The sequence below is a fragment of the Pleurodeles waltl genome, chromosome 2_2, assembly GCF_031143425.1.
Source record: "Pleurodeles waltl isolate 20211129_DDA chromosome 2_2, aPleWal1.hap1.20221129, whole genome shotgun sequence".
In the NCBI taxonomy this organism is placed as follows: Eukaryota; Metazoa; Chordata; class Amphibia; order Caudata; family Salamandridae; genus Pleurodeles; species Pleurodeles waltl.
In genome coordinates, this window is record NC_090439.1 from 392,230,821 (window position 1) to 392,248,282 (window position 17,462).

The window sequence follows — 17,462 nt, forward strand, 5'->3', positions numbered from 1 at the left end:
ATCACACTGCATCTCAAAGAGATTCACTGGTCCCCCGTACTTAAACAGTGTCTATTCAAACTCCTCTCTCATGCATACAAGGCACTGCACAACAGTGGACTTAACATACCTTAACAACTGCCTTCACTTCCACCAACCCACCAGACACCTTTCCTCAGCCTCACTCTCGATCTCATGCACCCCCGTCTAGGTCAAGCTTTCTCCTGCATTGCACATAAAACATGGAATGACCTACCTCTACACAGCAAGGTCCCCTCATTGCTTCTGAATTCAACAAGAAGCGGAAGACATGACTTCAACTAATTCTCAGAGACTGACTTCCTACACCCTACGTCTCACACCTATATGCCTTCTGCAGTGCCTAGATAACCTACTGGGCGATAAGCTGTGTTATACAAATCTACATAACCTAGCATCCTTTCCAGAGATCGCCATAGCTCAGATTTCTTCTGCACGTTGTGTTTGAGGGAGTACCTGGAAATAACTCTACTCTTTTGCTTCCCATATTATTACGATATTGATTGCATTTTCAACATTTTAGTCTTCTATGCACTCTTATTCAAGCATGTGTATCCATGAAAGATCCAGTGATACAGAATAAATTACTCACATGTTACTCCGGTTTTTATATATAGATATATATATATATATTGTTATAGATTCATGCGTCCCTCTTCTGTAGTCAGAGGCTCACTGTCTCTACTGTGTACTCTTCATGATTGCGCTTAAAAATCTGAGTTGTGGTGGTGTTTGGATTGAGTAGATTGCTCTATTCTAGACATAGCTATTCAGTCTAATCAAGGTCCTTCTGTCTTGTGCATCAACCTTTACAATAGACCAGACCCTCCTAACCAGTTGTCCCCCACTATTCAGACACTGAATTCTCTCGTATCGGACTTTCATCTAACGCACTACATTATTATAGCAGGGGACTTTAATGCGTCCATCGAGCCCAATCTAGCCTTTTCTGAGGCTACGCAGCCAGAAGACTTGATATGGAATATCTCCTCCCCCCCCTCCATCCTCCCAGATGAAGCCCCCTAAAATTAGCAATAGGGCTCTTCAGATTATGGATCTTATGTTATTGCATGGTCTCCGTCCAGGTAATAGGCGTTTTCCCTCTGACAACCCTGCCAAACCAACTTTTTTTAGAGCGTCGTATAGCAGTATCTTAGACCTTGTTCTTATTGAAATAAGGATATGGCACCTCATAAAAGATGTAAGAGTGGGAAATCAATACACCAGCGATCATGCTCCCCTTCTAGTACTATATGATAGACAGCTCTTTTTAAGTATTGAGCCTCCTTTTGATTATGTAGTTCCTGAAGCTCTGGAGGTGTCAACCAATAAGCGCGTGGTGAGATGAGTCTTTTAAAAACTCGCATAAATTGTGAGACAAACTGTGTGCTTTAGTCTCCACCATCAGCTATTTGCGGGTCCCTCCTCATATACTCCATATGAGGTCATGAACTTGCATTTTTATCTTTTTTCCACTCTCAAAGAGCTATTCTTTATAACTATTCGGGAGAATATTCTTCCAGGAGCTCACGCTACGCATAGGTGGTTTGACAAACGCTGTAGGAAGGCTAAGTGTTCCTTGACAAAAGCATTGAGATCTAAAGATAGAGACAAGATAATTCTGGCTAGGCGAAATTATGCTACCACACTTAAGTCCAGCAAAAATAATTGGGAAGACACATCATGGAAAGAACTAGCTCAAGCTGCCATGGGCTCAGACTGCAAACGCTTTTGGTCCCTGGTGGCCAGAAATGGCCATAATCAAGTTCTAAGGCCGGAGTGTCACATTCCCCCAGAAACCTGGTCTAGTTATTTTGCGGAGCTGTACGATTTTGTCCTTGATGGCGCCATTGTGAATTGTGGCGAACTACTACATCCTCATTTGACCTCGAGCACCCTGAAACCCTTCACACTGAAGGAAACCGAGTTTGCCATCAAGGCCCAAAAATGAGGGAAGGCCCCAGGGCCAGAGGGTATTCCTTCAGACATGTTTAAATCCGATCTGAATCATTGGGGCCTCTATGCCAATAGGCTCTCAAATGCCGTCTTGGCAACCAGAATTTACTCTCGGCCCTGGAAGGGTGCAATCATTGTCCCCATATATAAAAAAGGGGAGGGAGGCATCCTGGGGAATTATAGACCCATCAGCCTGCTGGACAATTTACAAAAGATCTTTTGTCATCAGATATTAAGTAGGCTAAAAGAATGGATTGAAGACAATCAAATATTTAGCCACCTTCAGGCGGGTTTTAGAAACAAAATAAGCACAATCGATCAGGCATTTTGTTTCCTTACTATTAAATGGAAAAAGGTGGATGTGGATAAAGGGAAGCTCTTCGTGGCATTTGTAGACTTGAAGTCTGCTTTTGATTTTGTTCCATGCTGTAAGCTTTGAGAGGTTATGAGCAAAGCGGGGGTGCCGGGTTCCATGCTGAATATAATTAAAGACTTGCACTCTGACAATTATGCCAGATTTCGATGGGGGCCAAAAGGTGAGTTAACAACGGAGATCCCCATATGTCGAGGGGGGAGGCAGGGGTGTGTGCCCCTACTCTCTTCCTCTTATTTATAAATGCATGCATCTCTTACCTCTTGGATTGTACCAATGATGCACCCAGAATAGGAGGTTTAAAGACTCCATGCCTACTGTTTGCAGATGATACCCTGTTACTATCGCAAACAGCCGTTGGTCTCTCTAACTTGCTGACTAAGTTTGTGGACTTCTGCAAAGACCACGGCCTGGAAATCTACTCAACTAAAACCAAGTATATGGTATTTGGGGACACAAGACACAAAATGAAGAGATGCATACATTTGGAGGGTGTTACACTGGAAAGAGTCAGCAACTTTGATTACTTTGGGATCAAATTGGAGGATTCTCATAAATGGTATGCCCATTTGTCAAAATCTTCTATGAATTTAAAACCAAGATCAGGTGGTATTGTGAGATATGCATCTAGATCGCCCAGATTTGCCATCTCCTCCGCTATGGAAATATATAAAACCCAAGCAAGGAGGGGGAGGAGGGAGTCCTGCATGGGGTAGAGCTATGGGAATACTGCAACCTGGAGGATCTAGAAAGAGTTGAAAACTCTTTCCTTAAGATGTTGCTAAGAGTACCTATTAGCACTCCTACTTTGCCAATTCGGATGGACTTAAATCTCTATTCCATCGCACATATTGCTGCCTTAAGACTGTTGTTATATTGGATTCGGATCTGGTCATTAGATTATCTTTAGCCTGTATTGTGACTGGCTGAGCAATTTGGTGAGTGCTAGTGCTACTAACAAAATTAGGTGGTTTACTTATGTGGAAAAAACTTTTACTAATCTTGGGTTGGGAAATTATTGGCTAGATCCTTCCCACCTCCCGAAAAACACCATTCAGATTGTGAAGGATGCCTATTGGCTAAATGTCCAAACAACCAAATTAGCAGAAGTTTCCACTTCTACTATGACCAATAGTTTTTTGCAAATCAAATGCCCCTATGAGTGTGAGCATTATATGGACGCAATACTTACTCCATTTGCACAAGCACTTTATATTAGATTTAGATTAGGGTCCCTCCCCCTATGCACTTTAACGCACAAATGGTCTAGGTCCGACAACCATTCTAAATTATGTCCAATGGGCTGTGGAATCAATTAATCTGTTGGCCATGTTCTCTTCCAATGCCCCGCGTGTTCTAAACAGAGGGTTCGATAGATTCTGCTGCTATGTAAATCCATGGGCTTTAGGAACTGTTTGACAGCCCTCAGGACTTTCACTTCAGATCCAAATGTGATAATGGCAGGCTCTTTAGCAAAGTTTCTTGAAGCTATCTGCCATTTTAGATATAGAATTTTAAGCGTTAATTTAAATGTTGCGTATTATTTGCAGGGGGGACTGTAAATTATTACTTCTAATATTTATATTCAATGCACAATTTGTAGTATATACCCCTGGGTTACATTGTCGCTCTGCAGTTACCATATGCATTTGGGCATTATCGTACATTAATTCAACTTAATATGCCTCCCTGTTTGGTATATTCTTATTTACATTGCCTTTTTAATGCTGTATCTTAATGATATTGTTTCTGTGTTGTATTACTCTTAATTATTTGTATTGTGCTTTTATGGTATATTTGTACCAAAATAAAGCGGAATTGATTGATTGAGTAGATTACTCCGTACTTTTGCCTCATTGCAGAAGCTCTGTTTTAGATTAAATGGATGTGCTCTTATCAAAACTGCTGTCGGTCTAGAACTACTTTTAACAATGTTTATTGCTATTTTAAGTGTTACTGTGGTTCCCAGCCAGCTATTGAATCTATGAAACATACCAATGCCTTAGAACTGTAGTTACAGATCAGTAATGAATCCCTTTTTAGCCATTTCTTGAAGCGCAGTGATTTGACTTGACTCGCAACTTTCATGGCATTCCACGACTCTAGGCCTTCTACTTTACGAGCCCTACCCCTTGCTTCACCCTTTTCTAGGATCATTAGTTTATCAAGTATGAAGCAGTTGTGCATAGGTTCCTGTAGGTTCCTTGTCGCTGGCCAATTGCATATGCCAGAAATGGTTAATAAGATGGCAGCTCGGCCCCCTGTTTTATCATGCATGCCCTAAATCACACCTGCCAGGGATGCACATCAGATACTGTAGGTAGGTTTGCATAAGTCAGGGGTTGCCACAACCACATGCTATGAATAACTATAAATATATTCCCCTCCATTTACATGTCGACAAAGATGCAAGTTTTTGTGCCCAGAAACAACCCAGCACCGACCGCTCACCCCATCTCATCCTATTAAATTACTCACATTTCTGCTGTGGCTGATATAGTGCTTCTTTTTCAATGTTAGTTGGATTGGAACTTCTATTTCTGATGATATATAAAATAGTACGTCAATAGAAGGCTTTTCACTTGTTCTTGTAGGCTCCACTTGAGGGCTAAACAATGTATGAGCTAATGCTTCTCTGGAGTTGCCCACATGTGATTCTTGTACTGGCTTTATGTTTACTGCTTCAAGGAGCTCGACAGCTGCGGGCTCAGACTTAGAGGCGCAGAGCTGAATGTTTTCTTGTAATAAAAGGGGCAATAAAAATGTCAAAGCAGCATGGTCACAGTTTGACAATTAGAAGTGAAACTTGATTTATTGTTCTACCTATTCAAAATCTATATCTGTTTCTGACCTCTGTTTCACTTTAAAAGCAAGGAGATATGTTTTCTTCATGAAGCATGTCTTGAAAAGAAGGAAAATATTGTATTTCATCTTTTTAATTCTAGAAATGCTTTCAAATGAATATGAATGGTTAAGTGGGAGACCAATTTTGAACCTAATGTGCCCTTCTTTTAGTTGAATTGTCTCGTATTATGCCGGTCGGCTTTGCCAGGCAACTTTCCACAGAGTATTGTTGCTTTAGAAAATACGGAGGCATGGCCTTCCATAGATATTGCCAATAGCATGTGTTCAACTCGACAGGGTCTTACTGTGCAGACCTTCAAAATGTCTTATTCCTGGGAAAACTAACTGGAAGCTTGAAGTGTTATGTCCCATTTAATAGGAAGTCAATTCACTATTCACCCATGAAATATATTTTACTGAAAGAAAACACAGAAATAGAGATTGATTTGTGACATTTTGCTTCCAGAAGCCTGGCTGCTATTCGTCTTCAGATCATACGACACACAGGAGGTGATGCCTCTCCCTGTCTCCGCCTCTTCTGCATGCATCTATTTTACATGCTGATTCTCTAGGAGGCCACCAGCCATGACGCAGGACAGTCCGACATTCGAGGCCTCTTTAGCATTTTTAGTTCTGGCTCTAGTCAAGACGTTTTGATTTTACCAACATTTTATTTATAATATACTTAAAGGGGCTTTCAAAGGGCTCTTTTCATCCATTGGTCTGTTGTCATTCACATTTTGTTCCTCCTACTACATAATACAGCATGGGGCAATGGGCCAGCCTACTTTAGGCACTGCTTAACTCCACCTTGAGAGACTGCATTTTGCTCTTCCACAATTAGCACATTCACACACAAGGTAATTCTGTTCAGTGCCAGCGTTTTTGGTTTTACTTTGATTACTTTAGTGTTGCCTTTGTTTAGAGCCTGATGTGATAGGACGCCTTTTGTGTAACCAAGGCGCAATCCAGTGTTATCAGTTCCTGTCTCCAGCCAGTTGTATTGTACGTTGCTTTTGGGGAGCCTTTTATCGGACTACTGCTATTTCCCAGCATAAGTGACTGTGCACATTTGAAACTATTCTGTATTAAGATATTCTTCCTTTCGTTCTTCCTTCTTTCCCTTCTTGCTCTTTCTTGACGACTTCCCTGCTTTTTCTTAACGTATTACTTGCTTTCTTGCTATTGTACCTGCTTTTTCTTGCCTTTTCCTTTCTCCTTCCTTTCTTTCTCTCTCTTCCTCTGTCGCCAATGTGTCATCCCAGTACATACATTGGCTGACTTCACTATGAGTTACAGCATGCTGCAATTTTACAGGGAGTACATTCACACAAAAAGTAGTTCTATTCAGTGCCAGGGAACACTACGGTAATGTGAGCTTTTTCTGAGACCAAAACAACATTTTGAATTTCCGCCAATGTTATATTCTATTTTGACAAGGGCCTGACAGCTTTCCAAACAAGAATTAGCAAAACCCATGACAAAACACAATGCCAAAAGCCTGGTGACTAGTGCCAGACCAATTGGCTTTGACAATGCTTCTTTTTATTTGGACTTTTCAAAATGACTTTTGCCATGATGGTGTTCAAATGTGGGCAAAATACTAGAAATTAAACTTTTGGTTACTGCACAGCTTAGCTTTTATAAGTTCAACAATCTCAAAAATGTCACATGTTAAAAACAATGTTCAGGGCTCAGAACCAATTGAGTGAAAGGAAATTGTTCCGTTAATATCACGCCACAATAAAACAGTTTTTCTAATAATTCTTGGTAGCTTTATCAGGTCTTGTTTCACATTTTTATTTTGGCATTCCTTTGTGCCCAAAATTCATCACATCATCTGCATAATTGTATTGAAAGCCATTTAAAATTGTAGGTTGTACGACTTGGCAGCCTTTATCTATGGAATTCCTAGCCCTATTGTGAGACATTATAATCTACTTTTTCAGAGAATCTGTAATAGAGAAAGTGTTCCTTCATTGATATGTTGCTCAGTTGGTGTATTTTATTCCTCTTGGTGTACATGGCAACAAAATAGTTGTTCTGATACTGTAAATTAATCAGCAAATTATTGATTTTGATTTTGACTTTTTGCCCTTCCCTCTGAAAACCTTTTTTGTGGCTATCTTTGTGTCAAACCTGGGACAGGAAATTTTCCCAGAAATAGCCTTGAAAAAGTCAAAGGAGTGGACAAAACACATGCCGGCTGAATCACCTGTATTTTATCTTGTGTCTGGTCTTTTTCTGAGTTTACTGTATCAGCACAACTGTTTTGTTGTCATGTACATCAAGAGGAATAAAATACAGCAACGAAGCACAATATCAATGATTGGACTTTGGTGATTACTAAAGTAACAGTTTTTCTATTACTAATTCTCCAAAAATATGGATTATTATGTCCCATGATAGGGCCAGGAATTCCATATAATCAGAGAATTGTATATACTTTTGGAGTGCTCAGTTTGTGAATTCCATGTAGTTCTTGGAATAGGATCATTGGTTTCTCCGATATCCAAAATTACACTTCGTGGCAACAGATGTGATAGGGGCGTATGAGCACCACTTAAGTATTTACCATGCTTTCACTATCAGGTGATGTGCAACAGCTATACCACAGTTGCCTATGTATGTTTGTGTTAAATATTCATCTGCAGATAAAGCTGCTCCATTGTAGAGAACCCATAGTTGGTTGATTGGGTTCATAAAAATCGTCATTTGGAATAACCTGTGCCAGCTGAACCTAAAGCCATACTAGAGGAAAAGTTGTCCCTCCCCTTCTTCTGTCCAGTAATGTCTTCTCGAAGGTTCATAAACATGCTGCTTCTGATTATCATTCAAACTTTCTCTCCACATAGGACAGGAATACTACCTCTTTGATTGCTGTTTGTTACAGTAGACACTCTAAGTCTGATGTGTGTGCCCAGACATGAGTGCCATGTTCACTGTGCCATTGTACTCAAACTGTACCTCACTGACGAGATCCAGGTAAACCGAAGCTGGTGTGGGGTTGTGTATGCTCTCCTGTGGTTGGGACGTGTTCTGGCTGGACTGCTACTGGGACAGGGCCATGATGGATTTGCATACAGCTGGTCTGAATTGAATGACATTGTGGAGGAAACAATGATGGACTGGAATGCAGCTCAAGTGATCAGCAGTGGCTGAGTCCAACTCAAGCACTCTGTCTATCAGAGGAAACAAGTGGGCTGTTGTGTGAGTTGGTTGAAAAGCCATAAAATTTCTAACCAGATTGTTAGTTATATGGAGGGAATTGTTACTCTGCTTGTAAGGGAAATGAAGGTAGGGGCTATAAGCTGTGTAAATATGTTGAACATTGTGCATAAGTGATTATCACTTTTGCTTAAGGAAACTAAGGCACTAAAATAGTGTCTTTACATGTTTTGTGATCCTTCAGAACTGATACCAAGCTCTGAACTAGTATAGGAACATACAGACTGTTCCTATATTGGAGATCTACTGTAATAGGTAAGTAACTTTTTATTTTCCCTGGTTGGCAGATTTCCCACTATGCGTTCAGCTGGTTTCTTGCTAGAGCAGAATATTAATTGTCTGTGGATTGCTCTTTTATCTCACGTCTGGTTTGCTTGCATTTTAGCTCCATAAGAAGTAATAACCATCGTCTAGTCTGGAATACGTGTGAGCTTTTACAGGATGTTATCATGCAAGATTTTCCTGCTGAAATCTTCCTCCAGAGGCCAAGGATTGTTCAGGTTAGACACTCTTGTTCATGTATTGTGTTACAGAGTATGCATACCTTTGCTTAGTCTTTCCTGTTTACCATATTGATGTTGTGTTCTTAATCAAATATGTTTAATTCTTTAAACTTGTGCTAGCTTCCATCTCAGTGCATTGTGTTCCTTTGTGGAGCTGGTATTTTTTAGTTGATCTCGACTATTAACCACTTATTTGGCAGTCTTACTTAGTGTCAAACATTTTTAGCCCTTGTCATATTATGGGTTAACCAACTTTAAAATGAGCTATCACATGCTTCAAAGATGCTATAGCTCACACTTGTCTGTTATTTCTCTCTAAACAAGTGCCCAATTATAACATTTGCTTTTTTATGCATAGTAGCTCACGTGTAGTTCAATAAAAATGGGAATTTCTCCATGAGAGTGGAAATAAGGGGCGAAGGAACTTGTTTCTGGAAACACTTTTCATTTGGCTTTCTATTAGAGAGAATTAACTTTTTATTTCTAGCTACATTTTACATCATGACATTGCAAAATGGAGTAATGCATATTCCAGAGCAGATAGTAGGCACATCCAATCTTGTCTACATTCCTAAACCTGTAAATGAAACATCCCCGTGTTTCAATTTTATTTGCCCACCACCGACACCCTTTGTGCCTTTTACTTCCTGTACACGCCACTCCCACCTGTTGATGCTGATTCAGACTGCCATCATTCTTTCCATATGTCGTAAGTGTAGGCCCTTTGCACCAGTTTGCCTGTAAGTGGGATCCTAGAAAATTTGCTATTGGCACCTTTTCCCCTTTTTCTTTAACCTGTGTGCCCATCCACAGGTACATTTATTCGATTAAAAAAAGTATAACCAATGGTAATTTATAGTGTAGAAGTATCAGCCTTTGAACCTACTTAATGTTTCTTTGGTTTAGTAAGTTTTATTTATTCAGGTTTTTAACCAGCAAAAACCCAAATTTAAAAGAAACATGAGGTTGGGCCAACCTTAGCTAGCAATGTCTGTTTAGCTTTCAGTTTAAGCAATTTGATAATCCTCCAGTACTGAGTCTTCCATCAAGTCACATGCTTGAATCTTCCCCGTTGTTGAGGTGAGAGTCCCATTGTGATTATAACTAGGAGTAGACTTCCATTCAACTGGATTGCAGTTACATATCCCACAGGACTGTGTAACCATCAACATCGTTTTGGGCACAACCAAAGTACAACCAATCAGAGAGAAGCTTGTGTTCCATTACTCCTGTCCAGTAGCTTCACATCTCAGATGTCTTACCGCATGTCGTTTGAGAGGGAGTCTCTCTGAGCTCTGCTCAGTTAATTTCTCTTAAGAATTGAAAGTTGCCACAACTGTGACCTTCAGGTGAAATTTATTCTTAAGGACTGGAGTGGCTGCTGTGACAGGTTCTATCATTATGTCAGAGGGTTCAAGAAAGGATTTATTTTGCCCATGTAAGACCTGTGGGAAAATGAGGCTCTTCTCTGAAGACCCTCACAAGGAGTGCTTGTACTGTCTGCTTCTGCATCACAAACCCAAGGACTGCAAGTTCTGCAGGAAATTTTCAGCAAAAATTCTCAAAGACCGAGAGGCTAGACTGTTGTTATGGCTTCAGAAAAAGAAAGCTTTGGGAACTCCTGTCTCTGGAGATGAAGGATCCTCTTCTAAGGGGAAGTAAACTATGAAGAGCGAAAGATCTGGAAAGGACATAAGTGAACCACCTGAAAAGGCTTTTAAAATGGCAGTCAAAAAGAAGCCAGAAATGGAAAATCTGACTTACTCAGCCCCTTAAGGTTCAACAAAAATAAAATAATAATTATCTGAGCCATCAATACCTTTTGAAAGAGCTTTAGCTTCTGCTGACACCAGAAAGCCTACCTCAGAAAAATCAGGCATGTAGTTTGTTAAGTCATTGGTATGAGAGTTGACTGCGACGATGGCTTTGCCTACGACATCGACTTCTACCGTGTCAACAGCTTTGTCAATTGTAAGGCTTGTGTCGACAGTGTCTTCGGGCAAGATTGTCAGTGCCTATCTCCTCGTTGGTGCAGAACACTGCGTGCCATCGTCAACACTGTTGACGGACTCATTGTCGGCACTCCTGTCGGCGCTAGTTACAACAGCAGTGAAGATCAGACCATCGAAGTTGACTTTACCCAGATGACGACTTTGTCGACAGACTAGTCAATGGTCACTGTGAACTAATCTTGCGTCCGAAATTAACCTTGCCTACCAAAGTTTCACTTTTACCACCAGCTTGCCTTCTGGAAATAGGAGGCCTGAAGGAAGACGATGATGGAGGGCCTTTCGGTGATGTCACAAGTCCATCACACGTCCACGTCAAATTTCAAGTTTCTGATGACCAAGTCGAGGGGGACCCTGAATATTTACAGTGTGACGTTTCACTTAAGGACCTACAGCAAGGAGTGAAAACTTATGAAGAATTCATGGAGTTTGTTCCTTATGAGGAAGTTATAGCTGAGCAATCAGAACAACATCCCATGATGCAAGTCCCTGTGGCTCTAGTACAAGATCTCTGTATAATGTTGCAGGACTATTATAAAAGATTTCCTGAAAAAGAAGCTGCACCTTCAAATCAAGTTACAGCTAAGATGCCACAAATAGAGTTTGTCACAACAGGCTCCCCCATTAGTGCAGCAAAAAGATATTTTGCAACCACAACAGCTACAGACTGTCACTGTTCATGATGATTATGTTCACAATGGTGAGCCAGAAGAGTCTGAGATACCACAAGATCAGATGATTACCACTGGTAGCGAATGGGAGGACTACGTGCCACCTATTTCAGCTCCACCAACACCTCCAGCGGCTAGTTCGCGGCCGGATAATATAGGGAGATTCCATGCACTTCTTGAGAGAGCTGCCAAGTGATTTGATCTCCCGGCCTCGGTTCATTAAACAGAATGTTTCTTATACAATTTAAGGAGTTGAATAAGAAATCTGTAAGATATAAATACCAATTGTTGACTACATTTGGGCTGACGGGCTCAAGGTGATGAACTCTGCTACAGTAGCAGCTGTAATACCAAAGCTTGATTAAAAAGAAAAAGAGGGGGAAAAAAAGAGGCCTCTGAGAATTCTCCAACCTGCCTGATTGGTCACCTGAAGACTGATTCAGTTGGCAGCGCAGAGGAGGTAAATCAAAATCAGACGACACCCTGTTCAACTTCTCCAGATAAGGATGGTAGGAGATTGGACAACACAGGGAAGTGTTTCCCTGCCATGGCAGTGATCACCATAAGGGTGTCCAATGCCTGGCCATATTTGGTAGGTATGACCATAAAATGTGGTCAGATCTAAATCAAGTCCTAGAGACTCTGCCAGAAGATTTAAAAAACAGGAATCTAGGGCTATCCATCAAGGAGGGGAAAAGGCATCCTCAGAAATAATAGACACGCAATGGATGTAGCCCTCACTGGCTTCAGACAAATGGTCAGGAGCAGTAGTTTTGAGAAGGCTGCGATGGCCAAAACCCACGTTATTCAGACCTGAAGTGCAGTCAGATTTTGGACATACCCTACAACGGAGAGGATTGATTTGGAAAGCACATTTATGCCGCCTTACAATCGATCAAAGCTGCCACGAAGAAGGCAGTGTCTTTGGGAGTACTGTAGCAGAGAAAGTTTCAATCCTTTTGAGGTGGAAGAAGCAGAGGATAATTTTCATTTAGAGGGGGATACCAACCTTATCATTATCTGCCATATTACCAACAGTTGCAGGAATATCGTCAACAGTTCTCGCAACAATTTAGACTGCATAGACAACAACTTTCGCCAGACAATCAGGTAGGAGAAGAGCTGCGGCCTCAGGCAAAGGACAGTGTCTTCCAGGAGACGATGACCTAAAAGTGATGCTGATCGCCTCTATGGTTTTAAATCCCTTGAATTTCTGAGATACTGTTTGCAGCTATTACAAAAACTGTAAAGCCGTCTCTTCCGACAAATGAGCCTTAGGCATAATTATGTATGGGCACACCCTAGAATTTATCCAGAACCTCCATAACATCCGCCTATCAGGAGGTGATACTACTATCTACATCTGTTAAGAAAAAAAAAAAAAATCTCTGAAATTGAAGGGAACAATAGAAGAAATCCCACAAAATTGCAGACACACAGGTTTCTACTTTAACATCTTTCTCCTTAAGAAAAAGAAAAACAGAACACGAGACAGGTGTTTGACCGGAGACAGCTCAACCAGTACTTTATAAAACAAATATTCAGAATGATTGCACAAGAGATCATTCAGTTGTTAAATCCAGGAGACCACCTTCTAGACGCTTATTTCCATGTTCCCACACATGTAAAGCACAGGTGATATATCAGATTCGAGGTGGCCTGAAGTCACTACCAATTCAGAGTGCTACCCTTTGGACTAAGGTCTGCCCGAGAGCCTTTACCAAATGCATGGCACTGGTAGCAGCATACCAGAGAAGGAAAGGCCATCAGGTATTTTCTTACTAGGACGATTGGCTAATAAAGGCAAATTCCCACAAAGTTCTAATGGATTCCTCAAGGGCATATTTACAGCTCTTCAAGGATTTGGGTCTCCTGATAGGCATGTCTACAGCTCTTTAAAGATGTGGGAATCCAGATAAACGGGGGAAAAAACGTACATAACTCCACACATAATAATTACTTTGCTGGGGGCAGTTCTGAAACTGAAAATTTGCAAGGTGTGTCTGACAAAAGACAGTTGCAAAGATAATAGCATTGTTGTCCAGCCTATCAAGAAAATGATCCACTTGAGTAAAGCAGTTCAAGTTTTTTCCTAGGAATGGTATCATCTTGCATTCTTTCATTCCTCTCATTCCGAATTGTGGCCAAACAATGGACCCAGGATATGGACTCATTTGACTACGTTATCTCTAGAAATGCAGAAATGGTGAATGCTATGGTGGATGAAAGAGTCAACATTGCACTGAGTTCAACATTCCTAGTCAAGGTGCCAAGTTATGTAATGATAAGGGACACATCAATGGAAGGCTGGGGAGGACATCTCCAAGATTTGGAAGTGAGTGAAAAGTGGTCAAACAAGGAAAAGAAGAAACTTATCAATTTCCGTGAGCTGAAGGCGGTGGCACTGGGGCTCAGAGCTTTTCTGCCAAGAGTAAAGGGGATGGAAGTCTTGAACCGAACATACAACACAGCCATTGTGTTTTCCTTAAACAGACAAGGAAGTACACGAACACGCCCGCTGTCCAAAGAGGCACATGACATACGGATCTGGTGCTGCCAACACAGAATCTCTGTAAAGGTGGAGTGCGTACAGGGCGGCAGGGAGTACCAATGGGCGGACAAGTTAAGCAGGTCCATGAGACTGCTACGATGGGGAGATGTTGGAAATTCAACTCAACAAAATATTTGACGGATGGGGAACACTGTCTCTGGATCTATTTGCTACCCTGGAGAACAGAAAATGTCAACACTATGGAAGCAGATTCCCGTACAAGGGATCATGGGGGGGAAATACACTTCAGATGTCATGGGTAGGAATATTTGCCTATGCTTTTCCACCAATACCTTTAATAACGCGAACGCTGAAAAAGATGAAATGGGAACCATGCAGGATTATTTTAATAGCTTTAGTGTGGCCGAGCCACACTGGTACACAGACCTTCTTCTAATGTCACACCAGCGGCACATTCCACTCGACCCAGTCTCCGGATTGCTGCACAGAATTGGCAGGTTGGTGATATATCCAAACCTGGAATCTCTCTGCTTGGATGCCTTGGTCCTGAGTACAATTAATTCCACCAATTGAATATTCCTCAACAATGCAGAGACATTTTAGCAAAAGCTAGGCCAGAACCGACAAATGTCATACAAAGCAAAACGGCTAAGGTTTTGTAAAAGAAAACAAAATCTCTGTGGTATGATAGGCCGATTAAAAAGTTCCTTAAGGGCCTGTTTAGGGTTTATCCACCTGTAGAGAAACCACTGATTTCTTGTCCGCTGAATACAGTTTTAGCGCAACTGATGAGACGGTCTTTCAGGCCCATATATAAAGCTGACATTAAACATCTTACATGGAAAACATCTGTTCTCTTAGCGCTTACATCTGCAAGACAACTTAGTGAAATTCAAGCCTTTACTGTGCAAGATCCATATTTGCAGTTCAAGAAATACAGTTATCATGCGTACTGATCCTTGTTTCATACGGAAAGTACCTATCGAATTAAGCTGAAAGGATGCTTCATACTGTGTATGTTAAACAATGTTTGAAATTCTTTCTAGAAAAAAACAGATATTCAGAAGATCTGATCGGCTTCTGGTACCTTTTGCACCACCAGGAAAAGGCCAACCAGTGTCAAGAGGGACTATAGCGAGATGGGCATCTGCTGCTATAGCCCTATGTCATGAGAGAGCGGGAAGACCCCTTACATCCAAAGTTCACTCGCACTCAACCAGAAGTTTGGCACCCTCAACAACTCTATTTGCAGGAGTGTCTTTACCTGACATATGCGGAGCTGCCACGTGGCCAAACAGGCATACCTTTACCAGACACTATTGTCTAGATGCAGTAAATGTTACATGCACCCAGAGGGCACCTTAGAGGTGCCCCCTGAAAACCTACAAACTAACTGTATGGGGACTGCCTAGTTTTAGCCAGCCTGCCACCACCGGACAAGATTCAGGCCCCCTTGGGTGAGAGCCTTTGTTCTCAGGTGGCCAGAGACAAAGCCTGCTCTGGGAGAGGTGCTTGCACACCCCACCCAACTGGATGAACTGTGAATCTAAATTCCAAGGCAGGGGGCTTCAAAGAACCCCGTGGCCCTTGGCATGCAGATCTGGCTTCACTCAGAGAAGAGTTGCTCACCCCCCTGACCCAGGGCCTAATTTGCACCTGGACTGGTGGGAAATTTAGTATTCAGGGAGGGGGTGCCCACCCCTCAGATCAGTCCCAACCCTAAGGTGCACTGCCTGATGTGGACACCACTTTTAGAAGTCTTTCATCTTGGTGTTGGCATATTTAGGAACTCTGGGCCAGGGTTAGGCCCACTTCCTTCTGAAAGTGGTCATATAGTGGGTGTAGCGAGTGACCCCAGGGGTAAGTAGCCTATTTGCTACTACCCAACACTCCCCGAAATGCCCCTAAATGCAATATTTTGGGAAGGCTGTGGCACCAGGAAATAAGATTCCTGCTGACCTAGGAAGAGGGACACTGAAAAGCCACAAAAGCAAAGGAAGAAGCACATGACCTGCCTCTCTGCTGCTCCTGCTGAATTGCGCCAAAGTTGTCTCGTCCTGCAGCTGTTATGCATCCAAAGCCTGGGAGGACTGCCTACCTTTAACATAGACCCAGGTACTCCCATGGAGCAGCAGAGCTGCTTCCCTTCATCTTACAGGCACCACATGACAAACTGTGAGGACTCCGACCGCCTAAAACAAAACACCTGAAAGCACCACTGAACCTGTGCCAAACAGCCTGAGTTGAAGTGGACCAACAGTGCCAGAGTGGTTCCTCAGCCCTCCAGAGACTAAGCCCACCTTAGCCTTGCCTACTGTGAACTCACTGACACCTCCTGCAGCCCCTGCACACAGAGCCCCTCAACTGCGAGTGTTCATCTGGGGAAAACCTGACGCCTCAAAGCACCTCTGTACCAATCACCCCTGGCCCATGGAGAAGAGAACCCAAGTTGGCCCCATGTCCCCAGGCATTGCAAGGCTTGAACCCACGCGTTGGTTCTCCTCGAATGGACTCCATGTCCAAACCTGCAACCTCTTTGCAAGCAGACCGATCCACTGTGACTAACATTGGGTACCTGACACTGTACTACACCTCTGCACCCAGCTGCCCCAGTGCTTGCCCTGTGTGACCTGTTAGTGTGGTTCTGACCTTTGCCCAATACTCACCTTCAGTCCAGGAGATTGGTCCTGTGAGTTGCTGTACTGTACCTGTTTACCATCTTTGTTTTTCCTCCATAGTTTAACATTGCATCTTCCAAAAATTGTACTGTTGATTTTTTCAAAACTGTAAAGATTTTTCTTGGAAAACATACTTACCTGAATGTAATAATTCTGGTACCAAATATATTTAAAGATACTTGTTATTTTTGTAAATTGGTATGGCTCTCCTTATTGAGTTGTGTGTCTCGTTTATTGACTTTGTGTGAATTTGCAGATGTCTCACACTGCTCTTTGATAAGCCTAAGGCTACTCAACCACACTACAGCCGTAAAAGAGCACCTTAGGATTACTAGAGCAAGCCCCTGTCCACTAGTAAGAGAACCCCTGGACAAAGTATACCTCATTTTGGTATACTATATAAAGAGCCAGCTTCCTACACTGTGGTTCTCCAGTACTGATATCTTTCATAGATTCACGGATGACCCTCCCGCCTCTCCTTTCAGTTGTTCACCTCTGTGCTTTCTTATTTCCATTTATGTTCTCCTTATGCTGTTGTGCTTAGAAATCAGAGGTGTGAAGCCACTGCACAGCAGAACTGGATCATAAGCTTCTATCTGATTGGTTGAACTTTGGTTGTGCCCTAAACATTGTGGATGGTTACACAAGCCTATTGGATATTTAACTACAG

At 42.1% G+C, this 17,462-nt stretch overlaps 1 protein-coding gene across 2 annotated transcripts in view; it reads left to right on the forward strand.

Annotated features, from left to right (window-relative positions):
• The window catches only part of RTTN (rotatin), a 978,768-nt gene that overhangs the window by 108,463 nt on the left and 852,843 nt on the right, over window positions 1–17,462 (forward strand). For both annotated transcript variants that reach the window (XM_069219896.1, XM_069219897.1), the window contains exon 6: window positions 8,805–8,919. In XM_069219896.1, coding sequence (XP_069075997.1) covers window positions 8,805–8,919 — 115 coding nt within the window. The remainder of the gene's footprint in view (window positions 1–8,804; window positions 8,920–17,462) is intronic.